This window comes from Stegodyphus dumicola, chromosome X2, assembly GCF_044657685.1.
Source record: "Stegodyphus dumicola isolate Sdum_Otavi_A_Nest chromosome X2, ASM4465768v1".
Classification (NCBI taxonomy): Eukaryota; Metazoa; Arthropoda; class Arachnida; order Araneae; family Eresidae; genus Stegodyphus; species Stegodyphus dumicola.
In genome coordinates, this window is record NC_140781.1 from 40,719,213 (window position 1) to 40,737,325 (window position 18,113).

An 18,113-nucleotide genomic window follows, 5' to 3' on the forward strand; every position below is an offset into this window, starting at 1 on the left:
CGCAAAGATTTGGTTAATATCGTAGATATGTATTTTCAAATTTATTAAAATTAACTAATAATTTTTTATCGGAAAATCAAGAACAAAATATAAATATTTAAAAACGGAAGCAAGTAGAAATTATTGCTCTGTATAGTTGTAAGAATAGCTAAGTATAGCTGTAAATAGAATTTTAAATATACTAGTTAGCTGTTAGGGATATTAAAGAAATAAGAATCAGAGTAAGTTGCATAAATTTGCAAGGTTAGCTTCAAAGGTTTGAATAGAATCTTCTTCATTAACTGGAGGAGTGAAAATGACAAAGGAGAATCCTGCGCTCATGCGATAACAACAGACCAGGAAATTCGAGAAAGTTCGAATTAAGGAAAAAAAAAAAAAAAAAAAAAAAAAAGCTACTGGTACCACTGACGAACACAACTATGAAATAAGTGAACACAACTATGAAATAATTTCTTTCAAAGCTGAAGATAAAGGCGGCTTAAGATTGGGATCATTAACTATAACTGAAAAATTTTTATGAATATGAAACATCCCTAAAATATTTAATTCACAAAAGTGAATTGAATTAGCAGGATCAATGGAATTCATTATGGAGAGAACTTTATTGAAATCTTCTTTATTACTGTCAAATAGAGAAAAAATGATGTCAGCGTAGCGGAACAAACTGGAAAATATAATACTTCAAATAATTTGGAACCATAATGCATATAGATATCAGAAGTAACATGAATGAGGTATCTTTCACTGATTAATCCCTCAGTCTGATGATAATTCTTATTTTGAAAAATAAAATACTTTTGTTTCAGACAAAGTCGAATTAGGGACAATCAATCAATTTCGTATCAATTTCGATACATGAGAGATGAAATTTTCTAGACATTTAAGCACACCATCCACTGGAATATTGGTGAAACGTGTGAGTGGATGGTATACTTCATTGATGCCTAAGAAATATGGGTCGGGGAAATAAAAAATTGCTTACAAAATCCTTGTACTTAATTCGTTTCAGTTTGAATGCTGTATCTTTTGCGCTCTTTGTAATTCCGAATTTACATATGTCGCGTGTTAACGGAATTCTGGGGATTGCGACATACAAAGTCGTGAAAATGATAATTCACAGCCGGTGGTTGAAAGCTCTGGCTGTATTTTGTTTACCCCATGTATAAATACCAGCTTATTATTTCTAATATTTTTTACAGTTTTTTTTCCATGAAGAACTGAAAATATATCTCTTATAAAAAGAAATAAACTTAAAACTCTTAACAGCCAACTGCATAGATATAAAATTGCATTAACTGTTGCTATACATTTAATTTCAACTTGCTTTCATGTTTTGATTTTATTCTTAATTTTGCAGTTAAAAATTATTATTTTACTCAAAAAACCTGAAATGATACGGATAAAAAATACTTTTTCTTGAGTTCATAAGTCATTACATATTGCAACAGCAAATACACTATCTACCAATAAATATTTCGACACCTGTGATAGAAAAGAAAATCTTTTCATATTCATTAGTTGGTACAGCCTCAACGAATAGCAGTTACACCCACAACCTTACGGGGCATGCTTTCCACGAATCTTTGCATTACGATATCGGTATTTTTCCCCACTCGGCTTGGCGAAGACATCTAAGTTCCTTTACTGATGTTTGACGGTTGTTTCACCCCTTAATTCGGCGATCTAACTTGTCCCAGACTTTCTCGATAGGGTTCAGGTCTGGGCTGTGAGCAGGCCAGTCTATTTAATTAACCCCATTTCCACCAGACCAATCCATGGTAGACCTCGCAATATGACGGCTGGCGTTATCGTCCTGAAAGTAACAAGAGTCCAACCAGGAAAACTGCTACAATGTAGGAAGCACACTGTCATCCAAAATAGTGTAGTAGGTGTCGGCGTTGAGCTTACCATGAATTTGGACCAAGGGTCCTATTCTGTACCATGAGAAACACCCCCAGATCATAATTTCTCCTCCGCCAAGCTTTACATGTATTTTGGCGGGATGCGTTCTCCAGGCAGACGCCAGACCCAGACCTTGCCATCTGAAAGGTAGAGGGTAAACCTTGGTTCGTCTCTCCAGAGAACCCGTTTCCACTGATCTATGGTATACTGTAGACGTGTTTTGCACCACATTAATCCAGCAGAGCGGTTGGACTTTGTGATCAAAGGCAGTACAACCATAAAAACCAAGCAGATGTGCTTCCTTACGGATGGTATTCGTAGAAAAAACACTCCCGGATAGTAGATGGTTTCTGCCAGGAAAATATCACGCTGTGAGGCTAAGGCCAGGTCAGTGGTCTTCCTTGGTGGCGCTCACTCACTCACTCCCGGATACCTGTTAAAATTCTTGAAGTATGTGTCCCATCGGCTTCCGAATTTCGCTGGAAAGCATCTGTCGGTTCCCGTCTCCTAGTTTGGTTGTTATGCCGACTTGGGGGTAGATTCCGACAATCACCGCTCGCCTTCCACTCCTGAATAACATAAGCCGATGTCAATTTCAACTTATTCAAGCCGCTAGATATGCCCCTTAAAAGTTGGCCATTTCTGGGATACTCGACGATTACACATTTCTCGAAATTAGATAACTCTCCAGTTCGTGGCATCTTGCATGCGACTAATGCCAATGTTGTTTCCCACATGGTATTTAAAGGCGGAGGTCGTGACGTATATCAGGAACAGATATCGGCATTGGCAAATGTCACACTCTCCAAATACTTATTGGTAGACAGTGTGTATATTTAAAACTTTTAAAATGGTGTGAGATATCAAAGTTTTGAGATCAGAGATCTCTTAGAAATAAAATTAAATAGTTCTTTTACGAGTACAAATAGCTTTTTAAACTTTGATTCCCCTTTCAACTCTAAGAAAATGGGGATTTAGTTCAGATATCTATGATTATTATGTTATGTTAAAGCAATTGTTATGTTAAAACCATAAAATCAATTGATACGCATAATTAAGTTATTTATTCAAGCAGACATACGTGCATAGTATTTTATCTGCTGTAATATGACTAGAATTGTTTTTAGCAAAGCTAAATTATGATGCTATTTGACTCTCAAATTAAGTTTAAATTTAAAAAATGGAATAGTTCTCACAATATTTTCCTTTTTTTTTTGAAAGTACAGCTTTCAAGTTACAAAGTCAGCCACTTAATGGATAAGTACCTTTGTTCAAGTACACCCATTAAATTCGCAGTCTTGAATACCAATAGCCTCCAAAACAGGCTCTTAGAGCTTTCATAATTTCTTTATTGAACATGATATTAATATAGGAATTGTTTCCGAAATGCATGCGTTCAAGCACAATATCTCCTGATAATGACTCGGCAGAAGCAAGATTTAAAAACATTCTGTGGAAAATTACATACTTTTTAAAGCTAGCGAATGAATAAATAAGCATATATAAAATTAGGCATAAAGAACTTTATAGAAACCACAGAACTTTATAAAAAAGTTCTGTGGATTTCTAGGGAACGAAATATAAGGAACAAAACTATTCTGCCAGCCGAAAAAATTTTGCTCCTCAAACGAAAGCAAGGAAAATTTCTGTATGAATTAAATACTTTCCTAATAACGTCAATATACGTATGTGTAATTCTTTAATTAAGAAGAGTATGTTATTGTGAATTTACCTGCGGAACCAATCTTCAAATAAAAACTTCCACTATGTCTACCCATTAAAAACCTGTAAGGAGGAGGTGTGAACTTCTTTTCATCTGAAGCATTTTGTGACGAGAAGTCGTATGTGTTGAAAATAAATTCTGTTGCTGTGCTAAACCTGTCACTTGCTTCTTGCATTGCATCCTCTCGTTCTTTCAATTGCTTCAAAACTTCTCTTTTGTATAAGCAAAGATCCACGTGAAAAATAAGCAACCATAGTATTCCCATGCCAGATATCGTGATGCTAAAAGCCTAAGTAGAAAAATAATCTGTACTTAATATTAAAAAATTGACAGCAGAAATTTCATACTTAATAACTTCTGCTCAATTCATTTATCTTACAGAAAGGCAGCACGTTTAAGAAACTAAATGTATTATAGAGTTTATACAACATTCTGTGTCTCTAAATGAAGAATGGCTTCACATGAAATCGTCTCTTTGGCCTTCATTGGGACCCTTACCTTTAAGAACCAGTCATTATGAAAAGAGCTGAGAGTTATAGCAGAGTCATATGAATTAAAATTTTTATTATTTCCTATCTTTCTGTAAGAATCTATCACCATCTGCAATTAAATATTTGTTGTTGATCTAGAGAAAAAGATGAGTATTTGGTGCCTAAGCCAGATCATTGTTATTTCTGAATGATTTTCTGATCACGAAGTTTTAACTTAAAATAAACACATTAATTAAAAATCACTCGGTCCCCAAGAACCCGTAATAATACATTGTAATACATTGGGGGTACACTCAGACCCTCCTGCCACGAAGTGGCCTCATGGTCAAAAACTCGGTCCTTGCAAATCAAACCCAAGACTGTGCTGATTCAAGAAGGTGCTGCGTGAGCTTACGAATCCTGGTGTTGTACTAGGTCGAGAAGTTTTCCAAGCCAGATATATAGTAGCTTGTAGAACAGAAGGAAGAGGTCGGAAAAGGAGGCCTTCCCTTGATTTGATGGTGGACAAACAGTGAAGAGGCGCAGAGCCGGGATGTAAATATCCCCATCTCTCGATCCTAGCCAACGGTTTGGCTTCGAATGAACCCCCTTCTCTCCTTCGCAAGTCGAGTTGAAAGAATTATTCACGTGTCAGGGGGTCGGAAGATGAACACTGCCTGAGAAATCCCTCCCAACCCTTGGAAATCTTTTCTAACGACTTTAGTACGAATCCGGCTGCTCTCCGATGCTTCAAAGGAAATCCGAGGAATATGTTCAATTTTTATAAATATTTTCACGATTGTTCCTCACAATACTAAAAGAAAATATTTTCAGATCTGTTCTTTTAATTTTAATTAACTATAAAATTTTGTTAATGTACTCCAATAATTAGAATTCAACAAAAGTAAATTACTGTGGGCAAAAATTGTCTTTGAGGCGAAATTCCGCTGGTCTCACAACTTGGTTATAAATCTCGAAATATTTAAACACTCTATTATCAAAAGTTAATTTAAGGATTGGATTAGAGCATTTTCTTTTACCAATTTCTTTTATCAATTTTCTTTTCTTAATTTAAAGATATCATCAAAACTCTTTTTTAAAAACAAATTAAAGCACTTACATGAGAAAAGGTTTAACAGTTAAGCAGACTAGAAGAAAGGCAAATAATACATTCATGTCCAATAAAGTAAGGATAATTCGGAGTCACACGGAAATCGAACTCTAAAATAAATATATCACCTGTAAAATCACTATACACATCTTCAAGAATCATATGCAAATTTCAGATGACACATTTCAGATGATTTAAAGTAACCAGATGACACCGATGGTAAGTCACAATGACGAGAGTGTAAGAGAGTAATATATAAGGAATACAGGCAAAGAAGTAAAATTGTTCGCAGGCGCTTTATAAGCATTTCAGTGCAATAACCGAATAGTTATGACACAAAGGACGCATTTGGATGATTTTTTACGTGGTAGAATTATCGGCCGTCTGGAATGTGGGCGTACCCAACTGGAAGTATCAGCCGAACTTGGAATTGCCCAGAGTGTCATCTCCAGGCTTTGGTGACGATTCCAAGATGAGGTAATGTGAGTAGACGTTACAGCACAGGTCGCCCCAGAGTTAAACCGCCGAATAAGGACCGGTATTAGGCAGTTACTGCCAAAAGCAACAGGCGGAGCACAGCCTCAGACCTGTCTCGTCAGCTCTCTTCAGCCACTGGTACGACAATTTCAAGGCAGACCATGTACAGACGCTTAGGCAGATTGGTCTATATGCTCGTAGAACTGTCAGATGCGTTCCACGTACTGCAACTCACTGTCGCCTGCGGTTAGCCTGGAGTAGAGAACATGTATTGTGGACACCGCAACAGTGGGCTTGTGTGATGTTTATCGACGAGTCCAGGTTTAGCTTGCAGTCTGATTCTCGCCGGATTTTCATATGGAGAGCTCCAGGTACCCGTTACTACCAAGAAAACATCATTGAACGACACCGTTACGGTGGTGTAGGAGTGCTCGTTTGGGGTGGAATTATTCTGGGTTCCAGAACTGACCTGCATGTTCAAATTGGAACCATGACAAGCCAAATCTATCGGTACGTCATTCTGGAACAACATGTACGTTTGTTTCGGGCGCCATGGGCGCACAATTTGTGTTTATGGATGGCAACGCCCGTCCTCACCGTGAAAACATCGTAAGCGAATGCCTTCAATCAGAGAATATCACCCGTATGCACTGGCCAGCATTCTCACCGGACTTGAATCCAGTAGAGCACGTGTGGGGCATGCTTGGCCGACGAGTTGCAGCCCGTCAATGTCCTCCTACATGTCTACCGGAATTTCGGAGAGCATTGCTTTTTGAGTGGTGTAATATCCCCCCAAGATCAGATCGATAATTTCATACTCAGCATACCTAGGCGTTGTACGGACTGTATTGCACCGTCTGGAAGACATACAATGTATTAACAATCATACCAACCATGTAATATTGGTTTTTTGTAAATAGGTGTTTTTTGTACTTTGCTCCAGGGAGAAAAAATCGCTAATTTTTTTAATAATATCAAACATATAGTACCTTTTTTTGCTCTTTACCTTTTGTTTAATAAATAATCTTTACAAATAAGTCAAATTTGTTTTGCTACTAACTCTTCCTTTGTCTGATTTTGCATTATCCTTAATTTATGGACATGAGTGTATTTTCGATATGAGTAACCGTAGTTTTGACCATAAATCATAAATAATGTGAAAAACAACATTATAACCTCGAGAAAACAAGCAAGTAGTTTTTAGGTATTCATTTCTACTTCTTATCTCCAAGTAAGCAAAACATTGATAACGACTCTTCAAATGATGACAACTTCTTTCTTGGGGTAATTTTACATTGTTTATCAGCATGTAGTAACACAAAACATTTCTGTCAACACTCACTACTGCTTTTAAGTTCTGCTAAGTTCAAGAAATATGTTATGAGAAAAACGAAATGATTTCCGTCATTCATGATGGGATCAGATCTGGAGCTACTTTGGAATTCTTACCGAAAAGATTATTTCCTTTGTTTCTTATCCTTCACAGTCCTATGATAAGGCAGCCTAGAAGTTTTTTTTTATCTCTTAGGCTAAAAGTATTACTTGGAGAACATAATTTTGATAATTCTTCAAAGTAAAGTCAACTGAATCTGCATGATCTATGTCAACAGGGTTTCTCCTAGGTTTTCCATGACGAAAACATTCATAAAGATGGTACTGGAATACTTCGAAAAGAACTGCTAGGCAGAAAACATAATAATTTATAAATATAAATCTAGCTTCAGTCTTTTTTATTCTTATTTGTCTATTTCACGTGTACAATGCTAATATAAGGATAATTTGGAAAGATGGACATAATTTTGAATTACACTTTAGTGCTTTATTGTAAATAAATCTTCTTAATTTTTATATCAATATATTTGAAAAGTATCCAAATTTTAAGTGTAGAGATGGACGAGGTAAGTTTGACACGCCCAAAAGTTTTGTTCAGATACTAATTATGCAGTAATAATTATACAGTAATAAGGTTTGAACTTCTAAGCTTATTTTGTAGTATAAATTGTTAAGCTGATTCAAATACCTTTTTGTAGCAAAATTGTTTTAAATAGATCATCTATAAAACAACACACGATTTTGTAATAAAGCATCGTAAAATTACAATAATATAGTTGTTAATCGCGATGCAATTATGTCATGTCTTAACAGGAAAGTTCTTAAATTGAGTATGAACTACACCTTTTCTAGTTGTGTATGGTTTGCAACGTAACCATCATAATTTTTTTTTGTTAGAGTATTAAAACAAGACGCATTTTCAAAAAAACGCACCAGCAATTCAGAAACATTTGTTATGATCCAAAATCATTTGTACACTGTGTGTCCAAGAAATACTGCGACAATATTACATGACGTATTTGGGAGATTAGAAGGAATAAAACGCCACTTCAGAGCATATAGTAAAAGATATTTAAGAGTTTACGAAAAATATTTATAGAAGAAGTAGCTTATCCTACATTTATGTCCACATATTTTAATTTAGTTTTCTTACCTCTGAAAGAATTCTGTGCTCCCTGTGCTGATCATTAATGTATATAATGGCACCAAGCATAGCCAAGAAGACTGCATAAATACCACTCATTAGTATAGATAATCCAGGCCTGAGAAAGAAAGGTATAAATATTTTATCTGAAAATATAAATTTAGGAATGTATTTATATGCGTATGGTTGGTTCATTCGCTGTATTCCATTTTCTCAAATAAAATTCTGATAAAGTTAAGAACTCCGAAAAAATGCAATTAATAATTTTTTCAGGTATCATCAAGAAGAAATTTTTTAAATATCATTCTTTAAATCGCGGAAATCTTTAAGACTGAGAAATGAACAAAAATTTTATGTAAATTAATTTTTTAAAGCTTGGTTAAATTTTGTTATTGATTCCAATTCCGGTTTTGGATAGCTGCTGGAAAGTTGTCTTAATGACAACTGAAGAATTGGAGAAAGAACTGAACATACATCGCATGAATAAGCACTTTTTTTTTCCTTTTTTTTTTTTTTTCTTGATATAAACACTCCTCGAAAGTATGATCTTTTTAATTTTTGATCGAATTGTCTCATGTTGGACATGGCTTAATCTTGTATATGTCAGGTGACAAAATTTCACACAATAAGAGCCGTATATTAGAAATCTAGAAAGCACAATAACCACAACTTGAACTTTATCTTTTAAAAATGTAAAAAATGTGTGAGTAGCAAAAAATTATTTAAAATAAATAATCAAGGACTTTTTACTTTTTAAAATTAAGATAAGTATTTTCACAAGCGAATAAATTACATTGCCCTTTCTCTGCATTCAGAAAATACTATGTTTTTCTAAATGCATACATGAATGTATTTTACTGAATGCAGTCATTTTTTTTCATTTTGTTATACATTATCTTTTTAGAAAAAGGGCAACGTATTTTCTTTTGTCTACACATTAATAAAAGAAATCCACTTAACATTAATAAAAGAAAATGGTAGTAGCAATCAAGAAATGCATTTTATTCAGAAAAAATATTTTCTGTGTGCAGACACGCAGCAACGCGTTTAATGTACTCTCAATGAAGAAATGCTATGGTGGTAGGAACTGAAATCGTGAGAGCCTAAGTAATGCAAACGACATGAAGCACACCATGCCTGTTATATAAACCATTTGCACTCAAGCAGTGGTCAAATTAGAGAAACATGTGAAAGACTGAACAGCCATATTTAAGGAATATTCAAGATGAGGAAGGGACGGGATCATATCTCACTGCGTTGTTTTATCTGAGTGCTTCCAGCTTTTATGCATGGTTCAACTCCATGTTGAAGGAGTATGAGCCTTAAATGATTGATGTGTGATGGTTATTTTGTTAAGACAATCGTCTAACTTGCAGAAGTACACATCATTTGCGGTTGTTTAGTCCACGGAAAAAATCGTTATGCATCAGAGTTTTGCTATCCAGATTACACAGAGATCCTATTACATGGATATGAAAGTCTTCAGTGGTTGCAAGTCGGGTACGGACATTCATTTGGGTGGTTATTCTTTACTGACTCTAGCTAGTGTGTTGTTAGCTCTCTGCTGCTCTAAAATATCCATTCTTTTATCATGCACAAGGATCCAATGGACAAAGGGAATCAAGTTTTTGATTCATCATGTATGTTTCCAAATGCTCTACTTTGCTGTTCGGTGAGTTTATAAAGAATCTAGGTTCCTAGCCTTTTAGCCATGCTCATAGCTAGTAAGTTTCGGAAAATTGACAGTTCAAGGTTCGAAGCCCTTCTTTATAAGAAAATCACGTTTACAAGAGACCAAAATTGCATTAAGGTGTGGGTGGTTATTTTAGAACGGGATAACTGCATATCTTTACCTCGGCTTAGCTGTAATGCCGGCTTAGCTGTAGTTTTTACCTATTTTAAAAATAGTACCGTCATAGTAGTAAATCGGAAGAATGTAATCGTGACCTTTGGTTTATTATTTTGACGAATTATAAACAAAAGGTAAAAATGGCATGGTGCATAAGATAAAAAGCATGGAGCATAGATTTAAACTGTTAGAAACATTGCACGTCTGATACAATTTAAAAATTTATATTACAGATTGTTAAACACAATGTCGTGGCAAGATTTTTGTTTCAAATTACAATTGTGTTTCGAAAGTAAATCTATGGTTCATTGAAACACGATCCCGATTTGACAAATCAAAAAGCCATAATTTAGCAATGTCTGGTATATGCCCCGCCGGGTATTCCAAAGCCAGACGGAAGACAGAAAGACAGGTGCTTGTATGACACGTGAAAGAGAGTGATAAAATTTGAACTTAGTGTTCCTCCCATGTAACAGATATATTATCAAATATAGCAAAATATCTGCTGTAAATAATTTTGCGTCAAAACAGTGCTTTATTTAACTGATTTGCATTCAATGACAAACATACGTTTTAGTACATTTCTGGATATCCATATAGTAACTAGATAATGCCGTACAGCTTTCTAATTGATTATTTTTTCTATGTTCGCTTTATTGCAACCACTTCTATCTGCTGTGGAGTGTTTCAGTCACTTAATTCTATGTGGACTATTGTGGACTATTCTTTGTATCCTATATGTCACATTAAAGTTTAAAAACCTTATTGGGTCTAAAAATTAAAATTCATGCATTACACATGCATTCACATTGTTGCTTCAAGCAACCAAACTAGCAGTTTATCAATGTGGGTGTCTTATGTATTAAATGTTTATGTACATTTATATGCATGTTTATATTTTCTTAATTTTATACCTTAATTAAGTACCTTTTACACGTTTTTTTTTTCACTTTCTTAATTTTATACTTTCATTAGATGGCGTCTTGTGTTCTTTACTTTGAACTTGAAATCATTTTCTCCTTTTTGAGTGCTGCTGAAGGAGATATTAGTTACCACTTTTAAAACACGTTTAGGTGTTTTATATTGAAATATAAATAAATTTAAAGTAGTTTACTTAATTCATTTTGATTTAGTAGGTGTTCTATAATTATATTTTCTAGGTTTTTATTAGTTAAATACTTTTATCAGGAGTTAGTTAAATATTTTTACCAGGATTAAGAAAAATAAAATCTACTTCTTTTCATATCTTGTAGTTAATCACTTTCTTTCCCCTTTACAATAGCATATTTTTCATTTTAATAATATGTATAAACTTATGAATATATATTTAATTCTAAAAATTCTTTTTGGAAAATTTTATGGTTAAAATGGAAAGTGTTGCTCTAAAGAGAGAAAATGGGAGTTTTTTGAGTTTCTATGAAGACACTTTGATTTTGAAGTTAAATGTACTTTCAGTCACACTTTCTTTTATACAATCTATACATATCATTCTCAAATAACTTTTGCCTTTAATGAAAGATATTAAAATATTAGTCTGTTTCCAGTAAATTTTATGAAAACAATTAACAATCAAATAAGCCCAGATTTAAATAATAATTGTTACCACGATAACAAATTAAATTCAGCAAATCTTTCGTAAAACACATTAAATGAAATTACAAGTCAATATAGGAAGCAAGGTCTAATTTGGCTTAATTTAAGCAAAAGATTTATTTCTTTTCCTTTAATCTTTTCAGCATTTAATAAGTTATATCCTGGTAAAGTTTTACTGTAGAAAATGCAATTATCCTTAGATATAAAAACTGGTTCTTGGAATAAAGTTCAGTTATGTACTCGTGAATACATTTGAATTAAGAATGTTTGCAGAATCATTCTCAATTATTAAAAGTTTTTACCTTTCTTTGTGCCTGCTTCCTACATCTGTTCCTACAGGCACATTGACCGCAGAAATACTGTCTCCATAGAAATCTCCGTTAATACTGAAACCTGATCCTCCCGTATTCTTCCGAACCCTTGGGCTCATGGACCCTGCATTGAAATCATTGAGTCCTCTCGCTGACAACGCCCGTCTTAAAGGTCTTGGGCTGAGGTTCACAAAAGGCCCAGAAGGTGGAATTACCAATAAATTTTTAAATCTGATGTCTTTGTTGAAGGAGCTTGGCCCTATAGGAAATCAAAAATAAAATAAACTAACAATGAACGAGTGATAAATTTCCTGGTTGTCATTAGTAATTAAAGTGCAAATATAGGAAAGAAAGAAAGGATTGTAATTAATGCACTAACGCAGACAAACCTTGTTTATATTCGATTTCATGTTTGGTTGCTGAATTATAATCAAAGATTTTCGGAATCAGAGAATTTAGTATAATTATATGTCAAGCCTGTTTAAAAAGTATTACATGAATATTGTGATACAACATATAATGAGATGTCATTTTAGTATTATCAAAATACATTAGATAATGCCCAATAAGTGCCAAATGATATATATTGTACATTGGAAAAGTATGGAGATAAAGTCGTGACATTTGACACTTACAAACATCTAGGCTTTCTCTGGGATTCGAACCCAGGCTCCATGCTACGGTAGCCAGCAACGCTAACCACTATCCACTATCCACTATATTGATCAGAACACTCATAGCAGGTGCAGCCGTAGTTCAGCTGAGTAGCTAAAGAATAGCTTTAGATATTATAAAGTTATCGATTGATTTAAACTATAATAAGTTTCATTTTCTACCGCTGGCTATATGAGAGGTAAATATTTGTTATTCGTGAAATGAGAAATATTCATCCTTATCAATACTGCTTAACTCAGGGGTTCCAACCCTATGTCCGCGGGCACCATGGCGGCTGCCGATCGTTTAAAGTGTGCCCGCCGCTGTGCGATCACAATAAAAATGTTTTAGTTTTCAATAAAATTCTATAAAGTATTTCTCCCGCCTTCTTAGCATGGCTTCGTGATGCCAGCACACTCCGTGTCCGAAAGGTCCGTGTTCGAGTCCCTGCGAGGACATTGCTCATTTTTCAGATCTTCTGCTTTCAGAAAATAACCTAATATCTCTACAATTCTATGTGCAAGTTTTCTCATTTTTTGATGAAATAGAAATTGCATCCAACACGTGACCGATGTTACCGATGATGATCTGTGACCGGTTTCTGTGAACAATGTGACCAATGTCATTTTTTACGTGCATGTATTATTAACTCTATTCAAGTGTAAATTCACCTTGGAAAAGTAAATTTTGTCCGCCGTCCAACGGATATTCTAGAACGGATTCTCATAGAGACAAAAAAGTTGGGGACCTCTGGTCTAAATAAAATTGCTAAGTAATTAACTAAGTACATTTCGTTTTTAAGCAAAAGATTTCCTAATATTTTCATCTAATGTGCAATGTTTTTTTGTGTAACAAAACAATATATTTAACTTGCGAAAAATTCTGTAGTTTTTTCTACAATTGGTAGTTATTAATGATCTCAATGAAACAGTTTTATTTTTTCATTCCGTTTTATGTTAGACAGTTATTATATTAAAATATATTATCAACAGAGAAAGTATTTTAAGACTCAGTATCATTGAAAAATATAGCTGTTTGAATTATGTAGGTTAGGTCATCACATAAAACAAGTTAAAGGCAATCAACTGTACTCTTCTTCACGAGAGGAAATGCAAACTTCGCTTTCAATCGAAAACCAGTATAAATATTGCCGTAAATTAGGAGTATCAAAGAGAGAGAATAAACCGGTGCGTTCATACCAGATCTTGCCATGGAATTAGGAATTTTAGTTCACAAGTTAAAAGAATCTCGCGTTCAATTCATTCCATAAGAAACCGAGCTCCACAAGTGGGCGAGTGGTTAAGAACTGCTGAGTACTAATAGTTTATCTTAGATTATATACCAGACGAACGGACTGGCGGCATAGCTGGTTTTCGTGCCTTTCTTCATGTGTAACATGAATACAAACCAGTTTCTCTTAGAAAGTCATCCACAAAGGCATTCTTCTTCTTAGGCAGATAGCTCTCTTGTGCTTTGCTGTATTAAAATAACCTAACCTAATTAAAATTATAAACGCAAAGTTCAGTACTGTGTTTATTTTTATACTGAACCGCTCATTTACTGAGATGCTATGATTAATGCTCTGTTTTTGCCTCTTCAGCATCTTTTGCTCATCTTTTGGCTCTGTGCCAACGCAAGCTTTAGAATTTAGTAAACTGCAATGATCGCTGTATCTCGGGCTCTTCTGCTTTCCTAATACAACTTTTTATTGCAACCCATTGCGTATGGATTTAGTGCTATAGGTTATCGATTTAGTGCCCAGAAATCTTTCGAACTCTGTATAATAATATAAATCAGCAATATGGCTTAAAACTCAAGATCAGTTAAGTAGTTTTCTCTACTTTCATTTCCTCGTTTTCTATAACGTTTAAGCAGTAATGGTGGCTACATATCTGAATCGGATGTTCATGGAAAAGCTGAATGAACAAAATTATTATACATGGAAATTAAAGTTCGAACTTTTGCTGATTAAAGTGGATTCACCGAACATTATTTCTATAGAATCTCCATCTCAAGTAATAGCAAAAGTGATTATGAAAGACGGAAAAACTAGAGCAACTGTACGACTTTTATTTGAAGATAACCAGTTAGGTCATATCTTATGTGCACGACTGCGAGAAAGACATTGAATAAGCTTAAAATATACCATGAAAAGGAACAGTATCCCATAAAGTTGGACTTTGAAAAAGCTGCGAAATTTCCAGTAGAGCAGTAAAGAACAAATGAGGGATCATCGAATGAAAATAGGAGTTATTTTTTATCATTTATTAGCGCTTGGTCAGAGATTTTTAGGACTTTTACTGGTTGCATTTATTTGAATAACTTACCTGAAAATTATGCTGTGTTAATAATAAGTTTAGAAACTAAGTCAGAAGGAATTTGACTGTAGAATTAGTTAAGAATAAATTGCTGGAAGAGTACACTCGTCAAAACGAAAGTAGCGAGAATAAAGCTTTAAAATCGCATTTTTGCATGTTTAACGTTTCAAATGACAAAAATAAAAGCTTTAAGATCGCATTCGTGTATGTTTAACATTTCAAGTCACAAAAATAAAGTACCTATTTACTTCCTTTGCAAGAAATTAGGATGCGAAAGTGCTGATTGTAGGAAGCATACTAAATAGAATTTTAAGCATAATCAAAGGCAATAAGTCAGTGCAGCTATGAATTCAACTCACATTAATGTAACGGGCAAGTTTCTAATTATCATCGTTTTACAAGGCTGAATTTTTTATATGGTTGTTAGTATATCGATTCTGGAGCCATCATTCGCATGTATGCCTGTTCATTAATTTTGATAGCATCTCCACTCCTGAGCGAATAAATTTAACTAATGAAAAAACAGCCTTTAGTCAGGAAAAAGAAAATTGCTTGGCAAAATATTAAAATTGTCAAAACGAAGAAAAACAGATTGCAATCAAAGATGTGCTTTTTGTCTCACAACTATCTGGAACTCTATAATCCGTAAAGAAGATAAGGGGATAATGGAAATGATTTGAAGTTTAAAGGCGCTAAATGCCGTATTGTTGAGAAAGATAAAATTTTAGGAAATACCAGAACGACTGAGGTCTAATCGAAGAGGGGATGTGTGAGCAAAGGTTTTGAAAAATGGTATAGTATACCAGAAAACTGTTAATTATTCTCCTCAAGAAAAGAGAGTCGCCAAGAAGAAAAATCTTACATTAAAAATTGAGCAATGCTTAAAGACTCTTATCTTGCAGACGAGTATCGGGGAACGTGTTACAACAGCTACAACAGCAAAACAGCAAACTATTTGGAAAATAGATTTCTTTCGAAAGAATTTAAAGTTTTTCATTACAAGAAATGGCGCAAAAGAAACCATCATTGCAAATATACATGCATTTAGTAGTTGGCCCATGTGCATGGTTCTGTGACGTCGTGGATGCTTCAGTGGGAACGGAATCAACACTGGTATTGGTGATGCATCACTTTAATTACATCACATACCACAGATACAACATTTAATTAATACATTTAGAAAACTTGAGTACATATCCGAGTTGGTGACACGATCAGAGACGTTAACGAAGATAGCACTCGTCATCACTGGACAAATTTATTCTCCACACCACAGCTCGCTGGCGGAGCTTCCCAAACTCTCTCTTTTTCTGACAGGCGTCTCACAAGAAGGTCTCTTCTCTTTACGTATGCGTATTCCTCAGTTAAGTCGTTGCCATTCACAGTTCTTTAAAATAGGTGTTAAAAAGGAATTATAGCCCTCGTAGTGTGATCTCTAGTCGAGACCATCATAGATCTTTCTAGTAGAGAGTTCAGGAGCGTTCTTTACAGTTCAAAAGGCAAAAACCAGACAACTCTTCTGTTAAAGGAATCGTGGTTGGATACGAAGAAGGAACGAAATCGTTTTGTTGGACACATCTGGGGATAGTACAATAATCAGTTGGGATGTTATTTATTCCAACAGATTCTCATCTAATTATGATGCTAAGATGAGGTTGGAACTCGAAGAGTACGCACAATGAAGCGTTAGAAGTGGTGTGGAAGTATTTTGTTATAATGAGGAGAAAAGGTTGTTGAAGGGGACGGAGATGGAGCTGCTGCTTTTTCGTTTCTGCCATAGATATAGCCTATATACCACCTCCGTAATTAACAAATTTTTCTACTAGGGTATTAAAGAGTAGCTTTTGTATAATGAGGATTTAAACCCCTAAAATCATATCCCCTCATTCTCCTTATGGAGTTGGCTATTTGTGAAGTTTTAGTTCCGACGTCTTGAAGATTTTCCATCCAAGTGAATTTTCCATCTATAGTATTTCCAGGAAATTTCAATTTGTTTTCGATCTTTATCCTCTTTCCACTAATTTAGAAGCAGGTTTTCTTTGTATAGCTTGAATATATGGTAGGAAATATGTGATATGGTCTTTGTATGGTTTTTGTATGCCCTGTAAAATATCATTGCTTTAATTTTCCTTTGAAATTGTTAGTTTTTGTGCGTTCCATAGTTGGCTGCAGACAGCGAGAGTGCGGTCAGTGTTAACGTTGAGTTATTCCCTTATTCTGCTAGAGATGATGATTGCGACGTCGTGTGCGAATGTCAAGGCTCTTGTATGATTTGACCATGGATATAATATAATAAAGGTGAGAATCCAGAGATTCGCGTTTAAAAGCGATCCTTCTAGAGCTCACTTTGCTCCGACTTATGCTTTTTGCTTTTCTGTCGTTCTCTTATTATGGATAATTACGCTGCTCTCGTTATATACATACTCGTAGTTTTGCGTAATAATAAGGATGCTTATCGGGATATTTGTCTGACAGCCTAGTACGGTAGGCCACCAGAATGAAGATTTCGTGATTTATTGTAACGTTTTGTCCTCAAGATTTCATTTACACCGTGGGGGGGGGCTGGAACGATTTGGCAAGAATCAATTCTCATATTCATTACCTGAAATTTATGAGAGGGATACTTTATTTGTCTGGCGATAACTACTTTACCAGTTGCTGGCAAGAAGCTGGTTATGGTCTAGAGGGAAGAAAAGGCTTTAAAATGCCTATTTTAAAATAATAGACTATAAGTTTGGATGCTGATTACTTTTTCAAGCAGGTGCGTTCGCTTGTACCTTTCATAGCTATTAATTTTACTTGATCAGAATGAGCACATTTGTGACATTTATATTAAGTTCGATTATGAGTTTACTTCAATTAAACACTGTACTTTTTTCCTTTTGATTCCCGTTCCATATATTTGCTCAGATTAGAAGGTTATGCAAATGTAAACACATGCAGAAAGTTAAAATACAAATGACATTAACTGCAAATCATCTTAATTTTCGAGGAAAGCTTTCCTGTTGTTAGTTTTCTTGTTGTTGTTTTGCGTTTATCCAGCTAAACAGGTTTGGAAAGGAAACCGTAAGGTAGACCGCGAAGTCGTGTGTCGAGTCCCAAACCGTCCCAGGTAAGCGAACCTCATACACTAAGTGCTTTGACTAGTAAATGATAAATTTTGATAACTATTGGTTCGGTTAAAGATAACTTCGCTTGAAACGTTACAAGTTTTGTGCCGTGAAATAAT

At 34.7% G+C, this 18,113-nt stretch overlaps 1 protein-coding gene across 4 annotated transcripts in view; it reads right to left on the minus strand.

Moving 5' to 3' along the window:
• LOC118182559 (proton channel OtopLc-like) overlaps positions 1 to 18,113 on the minus strand; it is an 87,299-nt gene that overhangs the window by 16,402 nt on the left and 52,784 nt on the right. For all 4 annotated transcript variants that reach the window (XM_085810011.1, XM_085810013.1, XM_085810012.1 and 1 more), the window contains 3 exons: positions 11,904 to 12,171; positions 8,169 to 8,277; positions 3,635 to 3,914 (listed from right to left, as the gene is read on the minus strand). In XM_085810011.1, the coding sequence (XP_085666137.1) occupies positions 3,635 to 3,914; positions 8,169 to 8,277; positions 11,904 to 12,171 (657 nt within the window). The remainder of the gene's footprint in view (positions 1 to 3,634; positions 3,915 to 8,168; positions 8,278 to 11,903; positions 12,172 to 18,113) is intronic.